This window comes from Kwoniella shandongensis, chromosome 7 (assembly GCF_008629635.2).
Source record: "Kwoniella shandongensis chromosome 7, complete sequence".
Lineage (NCBI taxonomy): Eukaryota > Fungi > Basidiomycota > Tremellomycetes > Tremellales > Cryptococcaceae > Kwoniella > Kwoniella shandongensis.
In genome coordinates this window covers 421,163-437,934 of record NC_089293.1, presented here as the reverse complement: position 1 = coordinate 437,934, position 16,772 = coordinate 421,163, and the positions used below count along the sequence as shown (strand labels likewise).

The 16,772-nt window shown below is 49.7% G+C and overlaps 7 protein-coding genes across 7 annotated transcripts; 5 read left to right on the top strand and 2 right to left on the bottom strand.

Annotated features, from left to right (window-relative positions):
* Positions 1 to 192: 192 nt before the first annotated feature.
* Positions 193 to 802, top strand: CI109_104035 (transcription elongation factor SPT4; the record flags this gene model as incomplete). The annotated part of the gene is made up of 3 exons (XM_032005234.1): positions 193 to 312; positions 423 to 531; positions 684 to 802. The coding sequence occupies 3 exons, from the start codon at positions 193 to 195 to the stop codon at positions 800 to 802; spliced, it is 348 nt and encodes a 115-aa protein (XP_031860468.1).
* Positions 803 to 1,216: 414 nt separating this feature from the next.
* Positions 1,217 to 2,571, bottom strand: CI109_104034 (uncharacterized protein; the record flags this gene model as incomplete). Its single annotated transcript, XM_032005235.1, has 6 exons — positions 1,217 to 1,360; positions 1,465 to 1,692; positions 1,758 to 1,977; positions 2,037 to 2,096; positions 2,159 to 2,393; positions 2,463 to 2,571. 6 exons carry the CDS (start codon positions 2,569 to 2,571, stop codon positions 1,217 to 1,219), a joined length of 996 nt encoding a protein of 331 aa, XP_031860469.1.
* Positions 2,572 to 2,669: 98 nt separating this feature from the next.
* On the top strand, positions 2,670 to 5,282 carry CI109_104033 (uncharacterized protein; the record flags this gene model as incomplete). The annotated part of the gene is made up of 12 exons (XM_032005236.2): positions 2,670 to 2,693; positions 2,904 to 3,154; positions 3,234 to 3,318; positions 3,391 to 3,521; positions 3,581 to 3,596; positions 3,674 to 3,791; positions 3,906 to 3,944; positions 4,014 to 4,162; positions 4,275 to 4,342; positions 4,410 to 4,488; positions 4,556 to 4,756; positions 4,830 to 5,282. 12 exons carry the CDS (start codon positions 2,670 to 2,672, stop codon positions 5,280 to 5,282), a joined length of 1,614 nt encoding a protein of 537 aa, XP_031860470.2.
* Positions 5,283 to 5,839: 557 nt separating this feature from the next.
* Positions 5,840 to 6,411, top strand: CI109_104032 (uncharacterized protein; the record flags this gene model as incomplete). The annotated part of the gene is made up of 4 exons (XM_032005237.1): positions 5,840 to 5,861; positions 5,983 to 6,037; positions 6,154 to 6,224; positions 6,338 to 6,411. The coding sequence occupies 4 exons, from the start codon at positions 5,840 to 5,842 to the stop codon at positions 6,409 to 6,411; spliced, it is 222 nt and encodes a 73-aa protein (XP_031860471.1).
* A 484-nt stretch (positions 6,412 to 6,895) lies between these two features.
* CI109_104031 (uncharacterized protein) lies at positions 6,896 to 9,804 on the bottom strand (the record flags this gene model as incomplete). Its single annotated transcript, XM_032005238.2, has 8 exons — positions 6,896 to 7,229; positions 7,281 to 7,347; positions 7,403 to 7,803; positions 7,854 to 8,066; positions 8,121 to 8,410; positions 8,460 to 8,576; positions 8,628 to 8,942; positions 9,541 to 9,804. 8 exons carry the CDS (start codon positions 9,802 to 9,804, stop codon positions 6,896 to 6,898), a joined length of 2,001 nt encoding a protein of 666 aa, XP_031860472.2.
* Positions 9,805 to 10,262: 458 nt separating this feature from the next.
* On the top strand, positions 10,263 to 12,597 carry CI109_104030 (uncharacterized protein; the record flags this gene model as incomplete). Its single annotated transcript, XM_032005240.1, has 10 exons — positions 10,263 to 10,463; positions 10,521 to 10,793; positions 10,853 to 10,965; positions 11,026 to 11,114; positions 11,170 to 11,362; positions 11,418 to 11,612; positions 11,666 to 11,774; positions 11,824 to 11,878; positions 11,931 to 12,301; positions 12,370 to 12,597. The coding sequence occupies 10 exons, from the start codon at positions 10,263 to 10,265 to the stop codon at positions 12,595 to 12,597; spliced, it is 1,827 nt and encodes a 608-aa protein (XP_031860474.1).
* A 297-nt stretch (positions 12,598 to 12,894) lies between these two features.
* CI109_104029 (uncharacterized protein) lies at positions 12,895 to 14,527 on the top strand (the record flags this gene model as incomplete). Its single annotated transcript, XM_032005241.1, has 3 exons — positions 12,895 to 13,151; positions 13,295 to 14,158; positions 14,308 to 14,527. The coding sequence occupies 3 exons, from the start codon at positions 12,895 to 12,897 to the stop codon at positions 14,525 to 14,527; spliced, it is 1,341 nt and encodes a 446-aa protein (XP_031860475.1).
* Between the last annotated feature and the right edge of the window lie 2,245 nt (positions 14,528 to 16,772).

The following is a 16,772-nucleotide window of genomic DNA, read 5'->3' as shown; positions in this document are numbered from 1 at the left end:
CCGGTGATTTCTACAATGTGGCAATCACGAGCGAGTGTTGTCCTGGTGTTGTTCTCGTCCACTCTTCGAATGACAGCAGGAAAGCATTGCAATAATCTTACATCCTACTATCCTCTGTGCAATCCACCATCAACCAGCAAGTATCACGGCAAGATTCTCATTGTTCCAACAAGATTATCGACATAGATCAACATGCCACCTAAAGGCGGTTCTCGAAAACAAGAGCTCAGAGCTTGTCTGATCTGTTCAATCTTACAATCGACCAATGACTTTCTCACTCAAGGTTGTCCCAATTGCGAAGACATCTTAGAGGTGAGTTGTACCAACATCAATCGTGGTATCGGTTATATGGGGACTCTTCTTATATGTCTCTCCTTGGAAAGATTTCCTAGAAAGATAGCTGACTTCCACATACTACACAGATGAGAGGATCAGCTGAACGAGTTGCGGAATGTACTTCCCTAATGTACGACGGTATGATTGCGATGATCGAACCTTCCGAAAGCTGGGTCGCGAGATGGCAACGGATAGGTGCGTTCCGCTTCGTGACGAGACTCGACAGATTTCCTTCTTCACTTCATGCCGTTTCTTCCTATCCCTCCTGCCCGTCCTCTTCTGGACCCGAAACGCGCCCATGCATTATCATCGTATTATGACTTCCGGAACTGACTTGTCCTGCTTAGACAAACGAATGCGAGGAATCTACGCTGTCAGAGTGACAGGTCGACCCCCGACCGACGTTATTGAGGCGATAGAAGCAAGAGGAGGAGTCTACAGACCTCGAGATGCAGTGGAAGACTAGTTCAGACGATTTCGAATTGGAAGTGGTAGATTGGGCAAGAGAAGTCGTCATGAAGGCGTTGGATAGTCGGGGGCAGAGAGCTAAAGGAGGGGAGACAAGAGTGAGCTTGAAGAAGACATTGACAAGCATTGTTTGTACTTTATCACCATTCGTAACGACAGTCACGACGCATGTGATCCATTCACTATCATCGATATCAATCTGATCAGTCGGTCGATTGACGATCCGACATATGGAAACTTCTCATCGAATTTGGAGGTTGAGGAACAATTTACTTGCACCGACAGACAGAGGATTTGGACAGTAACGACATTCATCTATAGTAACGAACTCATTCGAATCTCAACTCCTCCTCATACACTTCCACTCTCAGACACGTCTACACATCTATATAACCCTAGAGCCGCACGTCGACTAAATGAGAGTCTTTGTGACGCCCGGTGCAATCTTCTCCACTTCAGCGAGCATCTCCTCGTAGAACTGTTTGGTTGCGCGGACACCTGTTCCAGTGGTGAGGAAGACGTTCTGCGAAGGGTACGGTACGCCTTCGGACCAGTACTACGAGCGGACGAGATTACCAATTAGCATCTTGCTTCAAACAGATTTTCGTCTACGTCTCACAAGCGGGCAGGGGCGTAAGAATGGGATTGAATATGACTCACGTCGTGACTGTCTGTGCTGTTTGCTACGGCGGTGGAAATATTTCTCGCTGCATTGGCTGCGCTTCTCGCATTGAAGACGAACGAGAAGACGATACGGATCGTAGCGAGTGTAGGAGTAAAGTCGAAATCTCTTCCGAGGTTGGTTCGAGCCATACCAGGGTTTGTGTTGATGATTGCCAAGTCTGGTAAGGCCGGGATGAGTGATCGTGTGAGCATTTGAAGTAAGAGCTGTCCAATTGTAGTCAGTCAGTCAGACAGTCAAGCTAGTTCTCCTTTGTCCAGGAGTGACTCACCTTGGACTGGGCATATCTCAGACCATTCTTGTATGTCGATGCATCGTTGAATGAGGAGATGATCGGGGTACCTTGTTTCAAAGCCTTCTTAATGACTGTGTCATCCGCAAGGAAGTGGATGTCTGATCCGACAAAGATCACTTTGGGTGAGGGAGATTGCCTTAACTCCGGGAGGAGATATAGCGAGGTGAGGAACGGACCGAGGGTGTTGGTCTGGAAACTACGACCAAGATAATCAGTACCGAGAGGGCTAACAGAGAGCTGTGCCACACCACTCACGTTCGCTCATATCCATCACCTGTAGATTTGTATGGTCCGTCACTGAAGTTCGGGTTGATCCTATGTCAAAGTGAATGTCAACATTAACTCCACTTGATGGCCTAGTCGTTCACATCACATACCCCGCATTATTGATCAGAACGTCCACTCTCCCGACCTCATTCTTCACTTTGACCGTGAAACTCTTGATACTTTCCAAACTTGTCAAGTCCAAGTAGAAGATTTGAATATCCAAGCCGGGATGGGACTTCTTGATACTATTGACAATCTTCTGACTTGGCTCGACGGAACGGACTGCAAGGATCAACTGTGCCGGTTTGCCAATTACCAATTGTTTAAGTGCTTCGAGACCGACCCCTGTAAGATGGCCATCAGTCCCGTACCTGTACAATATACCGATGACAGAGGAACTTTGTCGGGACTTACCAGAGTTCGCTCCTGTGATGATGACGTTCTTCCCTGCGAGGTAATCACCTTTGGGAACAGGAGGAAGGATCTTCCACTGATTACGAACTGAAGACCAAGGTATGTTCATCTTTGTGCGAGTAATTACAATGATATGGCTGGAAATTCTGGGTGGGTGTGTTCATTCTTTCTTGCATGCACTCGGTCATCATACCTTGCCTTTTATACATGGGTCCAGGACAAGATATCCAGGTGATTTGAATGAGCAACAACTGCATGCGCGGTCATTGATACCATCTTTCGGCTGACCGAGGGGCAACGGTGATAAAGGGCGATCTCCGAGATAACGATTAATCGCCGAATGCCGAAACAGATTGACGGAGATGGAGAGGCGTCTCCTCCATTGCCGAGCTTCAACTTGCCTCCACATGCAACTTGAATTGGGCGATCTTCTTATTACAGCTGAGTCATGCATTCGATGCAACGATGCGATCAATCGGACCACGCCCACGCTTGCCATGGCATGTCCAACATAGCGGACCGTCACACACGTTCAGATGGCTCTCCACTTCCTCGACTTCGGATCGCCCCCTTGTCCCACTTTGGATATCCGGCGAAGCAGTCACTTCTTCTTCCGGAGGCACGACATCCGTCCGACATTCGAAGACAAGGAGAGAGAGCTGCGAGGTGGTTTTAGCTGGCAAAGAAGAGACGTGAGTGCCCATTTTTCCTCATACACGCAGTCAGCCTAGTATTCACCGCACTGACATCTTTGCGATTGATTCGTTGCAGAACCCGTGCTATTCGAGAGAGTCGAAGAGCGTTTGTGAGTTGGAGGGATGTATCAGGATGGGAGAGGAAAGCAATCTTGAGCAAGGTGAGCAGCACCTCGGACTTCATCGCCTAGGTTGGGTATAGTCGGAGCTTGTTCACTGAGTCACATATTCAGGCCTTGATTTTGCTACGAGATCGCTTTCCGGAGTTCACGACAGCCTTGCGAGCCGATGCAGCTTGGTCTGATCTTCTCATACATGCGGATCAATCTTCAGCCGTGAACATCACAGATGGTGCTGCCCAAACGTGAGCTGACAGTGTACACATCTTTTCGTGGAAGGGAATACAAGCTGACTTGATAACAGCGCAATCTCAATAGAGGTACGTTTTGCCTACCTGATTCATGCGAGGACCTAATCTCGTCAAAGGAACACAGCTGATATACCTTGGCACCGTAGGGAACCATCCCTCAGACTATCGATGGGAGTCTGACGATGGTCACCAGAGAGCCTTATGGCCCAGTTCTGAGCGTTCCAGCTTTCAACTACCCTCTCACGTTGGCATTGCGAAGTATCGGTACGTCGAAGCTACAGTCTTCTATCAAAGTGCACAATACCACAATACGTCCCTTCTCCCGTCAGTGATATCAATGTGTGAGAGGGTAGACTGACCTTTTCATCTCGTCTGAAGTATACCCGCTCGCATGCGGTAATACCGTCATACTGAAATGTAAGTGTTCGCCGTTCGCTTTCGCGTCGCACGATTAACGTCCAGCTAATCGCAATCACACCTCCCTAGCCTCACCTCTCACACCACAATTCTCACACCTCTTCGGGCCCCTATTCGCCGAAGCTGGACTTCCACCGGGCGTTCTTCAAATCCTCAATCTTTCAGAAGAAGACGTCGCAGAGAGAGTGGAGCAGATCATTTCGGATGACGATGTGCGGGTGAGTATGCCCTCACGTCTTACAACACTTGCGCTTGTGTTGCTATTGCTTAAGGGTGGTTGGAGTCCAGCTGACGAGTTTTCCAACCTGTTCGGTATGTGATACGTGATAGATGGTAAACTTCACTGGATCGGTCAAGCTCGGTCGGATATTAGCAGAAAAGTGTGGGAAATATCTGAAGTGAGTACTCCGCACATATGGTAGACAACAAGCGAGATGATACTCACGGATTTTGGCTCGCTTGTAGACCATCGGTGATGGAGCTGGGCGGGAAAGCGCCAGCTATAGTTCTCCCCTCTGCTGATCTTGAGTTGGCAGCAAACAACGTGAGATCGATCTCTTCATCATTGGGTGGTTGTGCGTTCCAGAAAGCTGCTGACATCGTCGTGATAGATCCTGTTCGGCGCATTCGTCAACTCTGGTCAGGTTTGCATGTCGACAGAACGAGTCATCGTGCATGACGACATAGCAGAGCAATTTGAGAGGGTGTTGAGGGAGACCGCTGAGCAGGTAAAGTGGTCAGGTGGCATGGAGTTCGTGCGACCGGGAGCGGTCGATGGAGCTCAGGCTCTGATAGATGATGCACTGAAAGAGGTGAGTATTTCGAGCGGTGATATTGGAGCGTTTCTAGGAGAGTGGCGTTTGACGAACTGACTTGAGACCACAGGGCGCTCGGATCATCTACTCGGCATCATCAGACTCCTCTTCCTCCTCATCTTCCGCGTTCGCGCCAACAATCCTCGCATCTGTCCCTCCTTCTGCAGCACTATCGACGACCGAATCATTCTCCCCGATCCTCATCCTCCAAACTGCATCTTCCATCTCGTCCCTCATTGACCTCGCCAACTCACACGATACAGGTCTAACGTCCTCCATCTTCTCTCAGGATCTCTCTCAAGCATTGGAAGTAGCCAAGAGGTTAGAAATAGGAGCAGTTCATATCAACGGCATGACGATACACGATCAACATGGTTTGCCACATGGGGGATGGAAGGCGAGTGGATGGGGGAGGTTTAATGGACAAGGTGCAATAGAGAGCTTTACTCAGACGAAGAATGTGAGGATAATCAAGGGAGGCGGGGGTAAATTACCGTTGGAGATGCTCTATGGAGGTCTGTAGGCGGTCGTATTCATATAGGGATCATTGAGGGTATGAGACTTGTCATCAGATACTGAGCTGTAGTATTGAATGGTTACGGAGAAGGGTGTGGCGAGCTGGCTGAAACCCTTGATTGCCCTCAATAAGGCACAGCATACTGTTCACAGTACATTATTTCAATTGAAGTATTCAAGTCAAATTTACTGACTGTATGCATGAGCTTGCACTGTTCGCATCGCGCTATAACCTGCTAAACTAAGCACTCGGGTCACCGTTATGACGTCAGCCGCTCTCACAATGCCGTATTGTTGCAATTGTGCAGTGTGCACATGTGTTGCCAAGAATAGATGGACTACGGATGCGATATGTAAGTTAACTATTTACACTCACAGTGACACCGGATCAAAGGATCAAAGGAAGGCGAATGGGGGGATATGCAATGCGGGGGCTCTTGAGTGTGGGTTGACTGATGACAATTATCGTCATTACACACCATCTACATCATTATTATCTTCATCATCAATTCTAAGAGCACGACCTGCTTCGCGAAACGATAGACTGAAACTGAAACTGATAATATGTCCAACAGACCGCCTTCTTGTGAGTCAGCAACGGGACCATTCCTTCCCACGCACGGATGCACGCACCCTTTCATCGCCGCTCAGCATGAATGAGTGACAAGTCTGACGCTGACACTCAAACGCCCTCCGCGATCTCGCAGCCGGATATGATGTCCTCCTATACTTTGTAGCGCTCTTCATCCCTCCTATCCCTGTGTGAGTGGTACTAGGCACTCATCATCCCCGTCCCTCCTCCAGTCTGAGACAGGAGCCGGAGCCGATGGACGGGAATCGATCGGTGCTGATGTGGTATGATTTTTGGGCGGTTGTAGGTTCTTGAAGGCAGGTATAGGAGCTCAGTTGCTCATCAACATCTTGCTTTGGATCTTGGGTTGGATCCCAGGTAAGTCGAACACCTCCCTCTCGAAATATCAACACCTCCCCCATTCTATACTAGTACACAACCCTAGTTAGCTGGAAGACTGAATGCTCATCTCGTCTTTGCTTTCTTTGTAGGCGTCCTTCACGCTTGGTGGATCATCACCAAGCATGAAAGACCAGCGGGAGCTCCCATCGCCGGGAGGTATTAAATCTCTCTCACAACCCGAAGCTAGAGAGGTTGGACGGATATGAGAGTGACCGCGGATAGTTTATAATGAACGGATGGATTATTCATCAGTGGACAAATGTGCATCCGCCTTTTCTTATGTTGCATACGGAGTAGTTCTCTTTCAATGCAAGCTTGATGCTACCATTACATTGTTCACTTGAAATGATCGGCAACATTCGCGGGAAGGTAAAGAAGGATAATGAATTAACCCACTGAGAAGGTGACGAAGATCACTTCATGATGATGGCAGTCGGTATGTGACAAGGTTATTCATGTTTTCTTGCTGGACAGTATGGATTGGAAGCTATTTATGATGTTTGGTGGAGATGGATATGGGGACACTATACTGCTAATCAGAGGTAGGGTGCACATGAAACAAAAGACATCCCTCCTTCTCGTCCCTCCTACAATGACGAACGCATTTCTTCGTCTGCCCATTTGTACATATGGTCTCAACCTCCTGCCTATTGATACGCCTCTGCCGGGATCGACCCCTTGATCTCCTCGAAGTTTTTCACCGCTGCTTCGAAATTCCATCCATTCTGCGCGAGACACATGCCCGAGAATTGCGCGTTCATGCCCGTCCTCTGAGTGAGCTGAGCGATGAGGGCTTCTTGCTGGGCTTGTGGTAAATCGGTACTTGGCACAGCAGTGGCCGGAGCGACGGCAGCTGGCGGCTGGATGGTGACACCATGTGTAGCGAGGGATCGATTGTCGTCAAATGCGGCGGTCCCGAGATAACTGTGGACTATCATGGTGTCGGATAGCACCAGTGCAGGCCATCCAGCATTGCGTGCACTACACATTCAATCAGCAAAGTCGAGTATATATCAATGCTTTGTGACTCACGGAGAGCCTTGCGGCGCATCAATAAGGATGAAAGTACGCGAGAAGGATCGATATGTTCCCGAGGGCACTGCGACAGATCAGCGTTGGTCACCCATCGTGCAGAGCTGCACGGCGATACTCACTTTCCTCAAATTCCCCTTGGACCATGAGACACAATCGCACATCCACACCCTCCCCATCCAACACCCATGACTCTATACACCACTTCTTGGAATCTTCCAAGGGATGTCTCGTCTTCGGCACTGTCTTGTTCCACCATCGCAGTAACCTCTCGGGGTCAGCTGCTGATTGCAACGTATCCATTCTCTGTTTGATACTGCTGACGTTTCGGAGGAAGTTTCGACTAGGAAGATTGGTCCATGCTTCGAAAGATACCGGTTGAGGTCGATTGGACCGCGTCTTCTGGACCTCTTGCTGTTGGAACGACCGAGACGGCAGCGTGTTGGCTGAGATGGAGACAAGGGCATTGGGTGCGTAGCCGAGTAAAGCAGCATTGCGGTCGTTGTCGTATAACGCAAAGAATCTGGTACCTGATTAGTCGAGCAACTTCATTGAGATACGAAGGACACTCACTTCGCACAGAATTCCATTGCGAACTGCCGAGCAGCATCTTGCTCGAAGAAGAACGGTTGAACTTCTGCAGGGAAGGTGAACGGTTTCGCCACGAGTGCAGCCCTCTCCGCTTCAGTTTCTCGCACTTTCGGCTTTCGATCAATAGGGAAGATGACACGCTCGAGGCTGACACCGTCAAGGATACGCAGACCGGGGAACCGTCGAAGGATCTCACTGTACGTGAAGGTCAGTATCGCAACACTGCTCTGGTGAATGTTCCGCACTCACTGTTTGTAAGTTGCGGGACCATCGGGTTGTTGAAGGGTCTTCTCTCGGAATTGACAGTCGTTGAGTTTCAGCTCAACCAGACTCTTCAGACTTCCAGCTCCAGCATTTGCCTTGCCCTTCTTCTCTCCTGCCGCTCGGATGTTGTCCAGTTCATTGAACGACTTGATTGGGTTCCGACTGAGATCCAAAGCGCGGATATTGGGAAGCCATATAGGGAGCTTTTCCAATTGTCGAAGATGATCAAAGTTATTGCTTGCGAGACTGAGGGTGTGGATGGTAATCGAAGCGGCCTGCAACGAGGTCAATGACTGTTCCATGACCTAGAACAAGAACACTTACCTTTTGGAACACCTCGTCAATTAGTCGCCAAAAGACGAGACCGGCTGAAGTTGGTGCGTTGGGATGTCCAGGTGGCAAAATACCGTTCTCTTTCAGCCAGGGATCGTCGGCCAGTCCCTACACAGAAGTCAGCAAAGAAGGGACGACCGAGGAGCGACGATAACGTACCGACATATCGAGAACACCTTCAGAAATCATCTTCGATCTTAGCCAGGCCTTCATCTCATCGCTATGCAGCTTCTTGTTGAGCTCGGACTTGGCGTGATCTCGCTCCGCCTTATTGGGTACTCGGAGTTGCTGAATTGTGGGAGGGGTACCGGCGGGTCGTCTTCCAGGATGGTCTCCGTTACGAGGTGGTGGTCGACCGCCGCGGCTGTTTGGATTACCAGCTGACATCCGTGCAGCTAGGTTGGCAGCCGTGAGCGGTTTTTGGTAGGGTTTGTTGTTATTGGAGTTGTTGTTCGGAGGATGGTGCCGTCCGGTCTGCGATTGAGACGACCGATGGGGAGCAACGGGATGACGAAGATAATCAGGGCAGGATGCGCATTGAAGCCGAGCCAACAAGTCACCATTGCCAAGGTCGAGGCGAAACATATGTAGAGGTTCGGGAGGTGATGCAGCAGGGGTCGAAGGGAGAGAACGGAAGAAATTCGAAATTGTAAGCATGCTGGTCCCGTCGCTTCTACCAGGAGACAAGAACGAGAAAGGGATCGATGGCAGAGGGCGAGAGAGTCATGACTGAATAGCCATCTCGTTGTGTGACATGGGTCGCGGATGCGTGGTACAACGTCTCCCGTTGTAAAGGGGGTTGAAAGATGAAAGGAGAGTCCAAGGTAGGTAGACATGTGTCACGCAGGCACTGTATGTCGTCCAGCGTGGGATGCGACTTTCTCAAGTACCCGTCGTAGCACGATATGACCGCATGTCAAGAGGATAGAGCGGCAGTATCGAATACAACCGCGGGACCCGCAAGAGGTAAAGCCAACGATGCCCATGTTCCGATAGCCCTTTGCCTTGATATCCGCCGTAATCCGCCCTCTCCAGCCTGATATAAACGGAAATGTGAGTAAGAGAGACCCACCTGATCAAGCGGACCTGCAGATCTTCCACCGGTTCTCCGTCCAGCACCTCTCCCGACTCTTCCACCCGACGCGCTGTCCAACTCCATCTGCTGCTCTCTCGTTATACCTGCACCTCGAAGGGCGGACGCGAGTCCACGAGCGCTGGGAGCGCCACCGGCAGCGGTACCTCGGATAGAGAGGGATGATGAGGAAGCAGCAGGGGCATTCTGTTCATTGTTCTTGCTGTTATTGAAATTGGCGAGAGCTTGTTGGAAAGCAGCCATTGTGTCGTGGGTTGATGATGGAGAGTCAAGGTTGACACAGGAGGGGCGGGGAGTGAACAGAAATGAGATGCTATATGACGGAGCGGTTGATGCGAGATACCAGAGACAGGATAATTGAGAAGGAGGTGCGGTTTGGAGGATAAGTGTGATTGGAACAGACAAGGTCAGAACAAAGAAGAAGCCAAGAAGGAGGTGTTGTCGGAACGAGAGATTGCCATCCAAATTGAGTGCTGGGTGGCAATTTAACGTTACCGCTCAGCTGACTGTCCATGAAATTAGGCACACGAAAATGGCACACCTTTATGAAGCTAGAATGGTATGCCTGGTAAATAGGCGCGTGTCGTCCTTCGTCACTTCGCTCACCATCTCTCGCTCCTTGTCTTTTAGCCTTTCATCAACTTGGATTATACTTCTAACCTATCCTTCATAATATTTACCACTCGACCACTTCGTTAACAATGCCCGCTCCGGTCGCCGTTACGAATGGCAATGCCAACGGTCATGTGGTGAACGGTCATGGACCAGTCAAATCCTCAGCAGCAAAGTCTAGAGGGGCTTTGAAAAGGTTGAAGGCGAAGGCAAAGGGAAAGTCTGGAGGCGGAAAGAGTGGAACGGAAACCGCGAGCGAACCTCCTACAGATACCGAGAGTGAGGCCGAGGTGAGTGTATGATGCCTGATCTCGTGTAGTGAACGCCGAACTGATTCGTTGTTATAGTCAACCGCTTCTTATTCAACAGCTGCTACTTCCGAGTCAATCGCTTCAACTTTCGCTCTCGACCCCTCCGATCCAGCTTACTCACAATTTGCATCCGTCTTCGCTCATTTCCAAGGAGAAGATGGCGAGCAGGTAGGAGAGGATAGTGGACCAGCAAAACCAGAGATATATTATTCGGATGACGAGGATGATGATGAGGAAGCGAAGGAGAGAGCTGTACAAAAGGCGATTGAGCAGGAAGGTCTGACGAGAAGGCAGAAGAGACAGGCAGCTGTGAGTGATGGACGCTTGTTTCGATTATCAATCTAGGCTTCTGACATTGTACCATACAGAAACTTACAGTAGCAGAGTTGAAACAATTGGTTGACAGACCAGAGGTGGTTGAATGGTTTGATTGTGATGCGAGAGATCCTCGATTATTGGTCAACCTAAAATCGTATCGAAAGTGAGTTGTCGTTTGCATCTTCTTCTATCACCGACATCGTTACTGATGTATATTATCCAGCACTGTCCCCGTGCCTACACATTGGAATGCAAAGCGGGATTACTTGGCTGGAAAGAGGGGTATTGAGAAACCACCATACCTTCTTCCTCGTAAGCCATTCTATTTGGCATTTCAAACTGCTGCTGACGCTGTACTGGATTACAGCATGGATTGCCGACACCGGTATCGGAGAACAACGGGATGCAGTCAAGGCCAAGGAGGCCGAACAGACTTTGCGACAGAAGACACGAGAGCGGGTGCAGCCCAAGATGGGAAAGATCGATATCGACTATCAAAAGCTTCATGATGCTTTCTTCAAGTTCCAAACGAAGCCCAGCATGAGCAAGTTCGGCGAAGCGTGAGCTGTTTGGATCTCGTGATTTCATGGACTAGTGCTCATATATCAAACTTAGGTACTATGAAGGCAAAGAGCTCGAAACCGACTTACGGACGAAGAAGCCTGGAGAATTGTCAGATGAGCTGGTGGAAGCGCTCTCAATCCCGCCGCTCGCGCCACCACCATGGCTTATCGCGATGCAACGATTTGGCCCACCACCTAGTTACCCTAACTTGCGTATCCGAGGGTTGAACGCGCCAATCCCACCAGGGTGAGCATGCTTCTATCTCTTCGTATACTGTTATCGCTGCTGACCTCAAGCAGAGCTCAGTGGGGTTTCCATCCTGGAGGGTGGGGTAAGCCTCCTATGGACGATTTCAACCGACCGTTATACGGTGATGTGTTTGGTGTGCTTCAAGGCGCTGAGGTTGCTGTAAGTTTAGTTCTCTGGCGGATGCGGAGTTGTCTGACTTTGTTCGCAGAACCAAAACGACATCAACCGAGAACTCTGGGGTGAGATCGAGCACATCGACGAGGGTGAGTGTTTTGGTCTGGCTGCCACGTTGCATTGGACTGACGACTATGACAGAATCCGAAGAAGAAGAGTCGGACGAAGAAGAAGAGGAAGAGCAAGACGAGGGTCCCGCGCCAGTCAGATCAGCGAATGCGCCTGCAGACGGTCTTGAAACCCCCTCAGGTCTCGCCACACCATCAGGTTACAACTCCGTCGTGTCTACTGTTCCAGGTGGTCTTGAGACACCCGACTTCATCGATCTCAGAAAGAATGCACGGGCGGAGAGCGAGGATGTGCCATCGGGACCAAAGGAGCTGTACCAGGTTATCCCAGAGAGAGAAACGACTGCTCGAGGTTTCATGGGCAGTTCAACGGCTTACGATATGACGCAAATGGGCAAGAGCAGTGGACCAGCCGTGTTGGGTGCCGACGATGGCGCGCGAAAGGTGAGCTTGTTTTTCCACATCTTTGCGGTCAGGAGACTCTGTGAGCTGACATTTATCTTGCTTCGCAGCGAAAGGCAGGAGATGTGGAGATTTCCATCGACGAGGACGAAGATCTTACGCAAGAACAGCTCAAGGCCAAATACGAAGCGTCACGAGCACAACAAAAGCAGGTCTACGTACCTGGTGCGGATGCGGATCGAAGTGGTTTCGAGGATGTCATGGCTGGTGAGATGAAGAAGAGGGCGAGGAAGGACGATAAGAAGGGTAAGGAGAAGGCGGAGAAGTTCAAGTTCTAGGTGATTTTTGTACTTGAGGGTGTATATGAGTAGACGGCGTTTGTGTATGCATCGATGTTATCGTTGCTGCAGCAGGGTAATAGCTGGACGATTGAGCATCCGTGATCTTTGATTAAAGATGGTAGCGTTTGCCGCGCCTCTGATTCTGAGCGGGTTGTGGAGGCCACGTGGTATGTTCTGAATTTTGTCAACTTCGTCCTGTCCTGTCCACCGTCTCAACATTTTACAACATTGCACCACATTTCTTCAATCAGTTATCACACTACCATCAACCTAGTCCATACATATCCCAGAACGATGGCTAAGAAATCAGCAATAGCACCTATCTCGATCCAGCCCTCCGCTGGAAAGAAGATCACCTTTGACGAGGACGACAGTGGCGTTGAGGACGAATATGCCCAAGATGGCTCGAACGGTGGATTAGGATACGAGCACGATGATAGTGACGATAGAGAGGATGATGATGACGATGACGACGATGATGATGCGCCGGAGGCTGTGGGGATGACAGCTGCGCAGGAAACTGAGCGAGAAGCTGCCAAGAAGGAAGCCGAGTGAGTAAACAAGTTCAATCCTTGGGTTTTAGAAATATCCACCTTATGCCCTCTCATCGCCTTGTCCACCGACTTGAAGATCATTGTCAGACAATGAATCAATCTTCTATCAAAGGTGAACAGTAGCTGACGAAATGATTTAGGACAAACGCATCGAAACGGCAGGTAGCACGAGCACGAGCCCAAGCGATCTCTGCTCTGAAAGAGGAGAAGAAGAAGCTCAAGGGAAAAGAGAAGGTTAAGAACGTACCCAACGCTCCTGGAAGTAAGAAACGAAAACCTGTCGAGGAAGATGATGAGGAAAGCGACAAGGAGGAGGATGACGAGGAGGAGGATGACGAGGAGGAGGATGACGAGGAGGAGGATGAGGAGACGAAGAGATTGAGGAAGAGGATGGAAGCTGCAATGGCTGAAGCATCAGACGAAGAAGATCTTTCGGATGACGACGACGACGCTGAGGCTGAGGGTGATAGCGAAGAAGGGTCATATCATACCGATTCGGAGGAGGAAGAGGAGGAGGAGGACGGAGAAGATGAGGAACTCGATTCGGACGATTCGGAACGATTGGAGAACATCAAGATTGACAGCGGGACGAAATCGAAATGGGCACAAATGCAAGCTATGATGGAAGCTGCTGAAGCTAGAGCTGGTCTTCCTTCCACTTCCACTTCCAAAACGTCCGCCAAAGCTGGACCATCATCAAAGAAGTCTTCGACGACGAAGACGGAAAAGCGAAAAGCTGTTTCTGACGAAGAAGAGTCAGCAGAAGAAGAAGAAGAAGAGAAGGACGATGATGATGAGACTCAATGGGATCTCACTCGGACATATGGAGCTAAACCACTCTCGAAATCTCTGTTGAACGCTGCTTCGAAAGCGGAGCAGGAGAAGAAGGCGAGAGAGGTAGCGAAGCAGGAGGCGGAGAAGAAGAGAGCTCAAGAACAACAAGGTAAAAATAAGAAGAGAAAGAAGAGAAAGGTCGTCAAGGAGGCTACAAGCAAGAAAGTCTCGTGAGTGGCTCTCTTTCGTAACCCATACAATCGGGACATCAACTGTGCTCCCTTATTTTCATTTTATTGTCGGCTTCTGGATGTGCGACAATCACAGAAAGAGCTGTTGGGAGATTGTTATGATACTGACGATACCATAATCACTGCAGTGACAAAACCACCTTGCATCTCCTTCAACCGACTCTTGACCTAACGCCCGGCGCTCTTCCTCCCATTATTGACTCTCGAATTAAATCCATCGGAACAGCACCTGGCGGAAAAGCGTCCGTCAAAAAGTTCTATAAGAACGCGATGAAGGGAAGTGGGATGGTACCGGGCAGAGGGATGGTCGATGGTCGAAAGAAGGTAGTAGGCACAATGTTGCGATGAGCTTGAAATTTTTTTTGTCTGCGAGTGAAGGTAGAGTACGAGGGAAGACTATCGTTGTGAGGGAGGACAATGTTGTATGCATTTCTTCGACACCGAGATGTGGATTCCAGTATGAAGTAGTCGTTTGAGGTCACGGACGACCACCTGCAACTCAAGCTACAATGAAAACAGAGGTCTCGCATACGTCCTGAGCGTATACTGCCTTTTCGCGTGAGAATCGCGGGACATCTGCGCGACACCTGTGTATCGATTCAATCGTGCTCTATGCAAATATCTGCCTGTTCCTGCTGTATCTGCTGTATCGACAACTTTTCCGTTCCTACAGTCTGGCTTTCGTCACTCCTGGCCGTGAATTCAATGCACGGCCTGATGTTTCCGTGGCTTGAGCAGACGGAGACCGACCTTTTTGACCATAAAAGAAACATGAAAGCCGTCAATATTGGCTGCCGAGAGGGGGACGGTATCTCGTGGTTGTGGTCTTCTCGAAGTAAAGGAGATGGGACAGCCAGCAGGCCAGATCTTTCAATCTATGCACCTTCAATCATTAACAACAGGTCATGTCCAACTCCTCTGACAAGGTTCTCTCCAGCGGGATTCCCAATGCGCTCGTACCCGTTAACAAGCTCACCCGATAATGATTCCTGTTGAGGTCTTCTTGATGGTAAGGAGAGAAGCCTTGAAGGGACCTGGCAGAGATGAGTAAGAGATAGCATAGGTGGTAAGGTATGACGGGCTGCCGGTCAATTTTGAGTGCTGAGATGGCGGGCAGGGTGGACTGGTTTGAGCCTACAACAGCACATTGCTGGCGATAAGATAGATGAACGAGTTAGCCTCTTTGATCCGCCGTGCCGATCGTTTTGCTGATACGTTTCAGCGTTCCCCGACATTGACGATCGATCTGATCATATGCGTCTTCGTGATAATCTCTTGAACATGTCGCGCTGTACATACATGTTGTAGCCCAATGGCGAAACTAGGCAGAGATGCTGGAGAGGCGGAACCGTTTGAAGGTAAGGGGAAGGCGAGGTATAGATCGTATAGCACAGGCAGGTGGTCCGAGGAGGTCTTTGACACAACGAAAGGACCAAGAGTACTACGGGTTGTTAGAGTGGGAGCCGGTGGGCAGGTGGGATGGTAGTTCACTGGTAAGCCTCTTTGCGAAAATACGAGGTCATTCCACCCAGCCGATTCGATATCACACACGAGTCACAAGTCGTTGAGCAGTCGTGTCCCAGTATGGAGTCGAGACAACGTTAGTGTTTGGGTTCTCTTTACGTCTAGGTTCGGTAGACCATCTATTTATTGGGCCATTGTGACTGCGATATGACATGAAGGCGAAGGTGGGGCTCGGTCGAAGGGAAGTTGACAGAGATGCAGGATCATGTCCTGTGGGGCGACGGGGAGCACGAAGCTGGAGCAGGAACACAGGTCATGTTCACGCAGACGAAGCGGTCGCCATGCTGGGATCAACGTCATATGAAAGGCGAAGCAGAATGACCGGAATTCAAAGAACAGAAATATACGACACGTTGTTGTGCGACGGAGGAGTGTGAGGGTTGAAAAGACAGGAAATGAGCTCACCTCTGGATCCGAGTCGCTAGTCCCATCCATCCTGATGTGCGTCGATTCGATTCTGCCCCGATCCTCGTTCGACCTGCTCATTGTTTGCCCACCCACTTTCTCGTCCAATCTCTGTTCGGTCCGATCCAGTCTCCCATTTTTCGATTGTCCCCCTCTCCCTTGATCGCTCATTTAAAAGAACAGCTCACACGGTTGCTATTGGTGTCGAGTACCGTGGTCGAAAGCGATCATGAGTTGTCTACATGAGGGCCGTCTCAATCTAGGTTCAATCTTGGGGAGATGAAACGAAGAGGGAGATTCAACAATAAAATGCCAAATGACAATCTTCTTGATTATCATTCACAATCAAAAAAGCACTGGGTTCTGTATCGGTGTCAAGGATTCAATTTCCAACGTGTGTTCATGTCTGACATGAGATGAAAGAGACACACAGGCTGGTAGTCATGTCTACTAAACTCATCAGGCCATGTCAAGGAGAGACTGGGAACTACTTTATGGAATCAGACGATGTTTGGATTGAGTGTGGCCAGATCGATGAATTTTGTCAGAGCTGCGCTCACAACGGTCTGCAACGTAATATTTTGTACAAGACTGCTGTAAAGATCGACGTTGCCGTACTGCACCTATAGATCGAGTACGAATTCCATGACATCAATGACATACA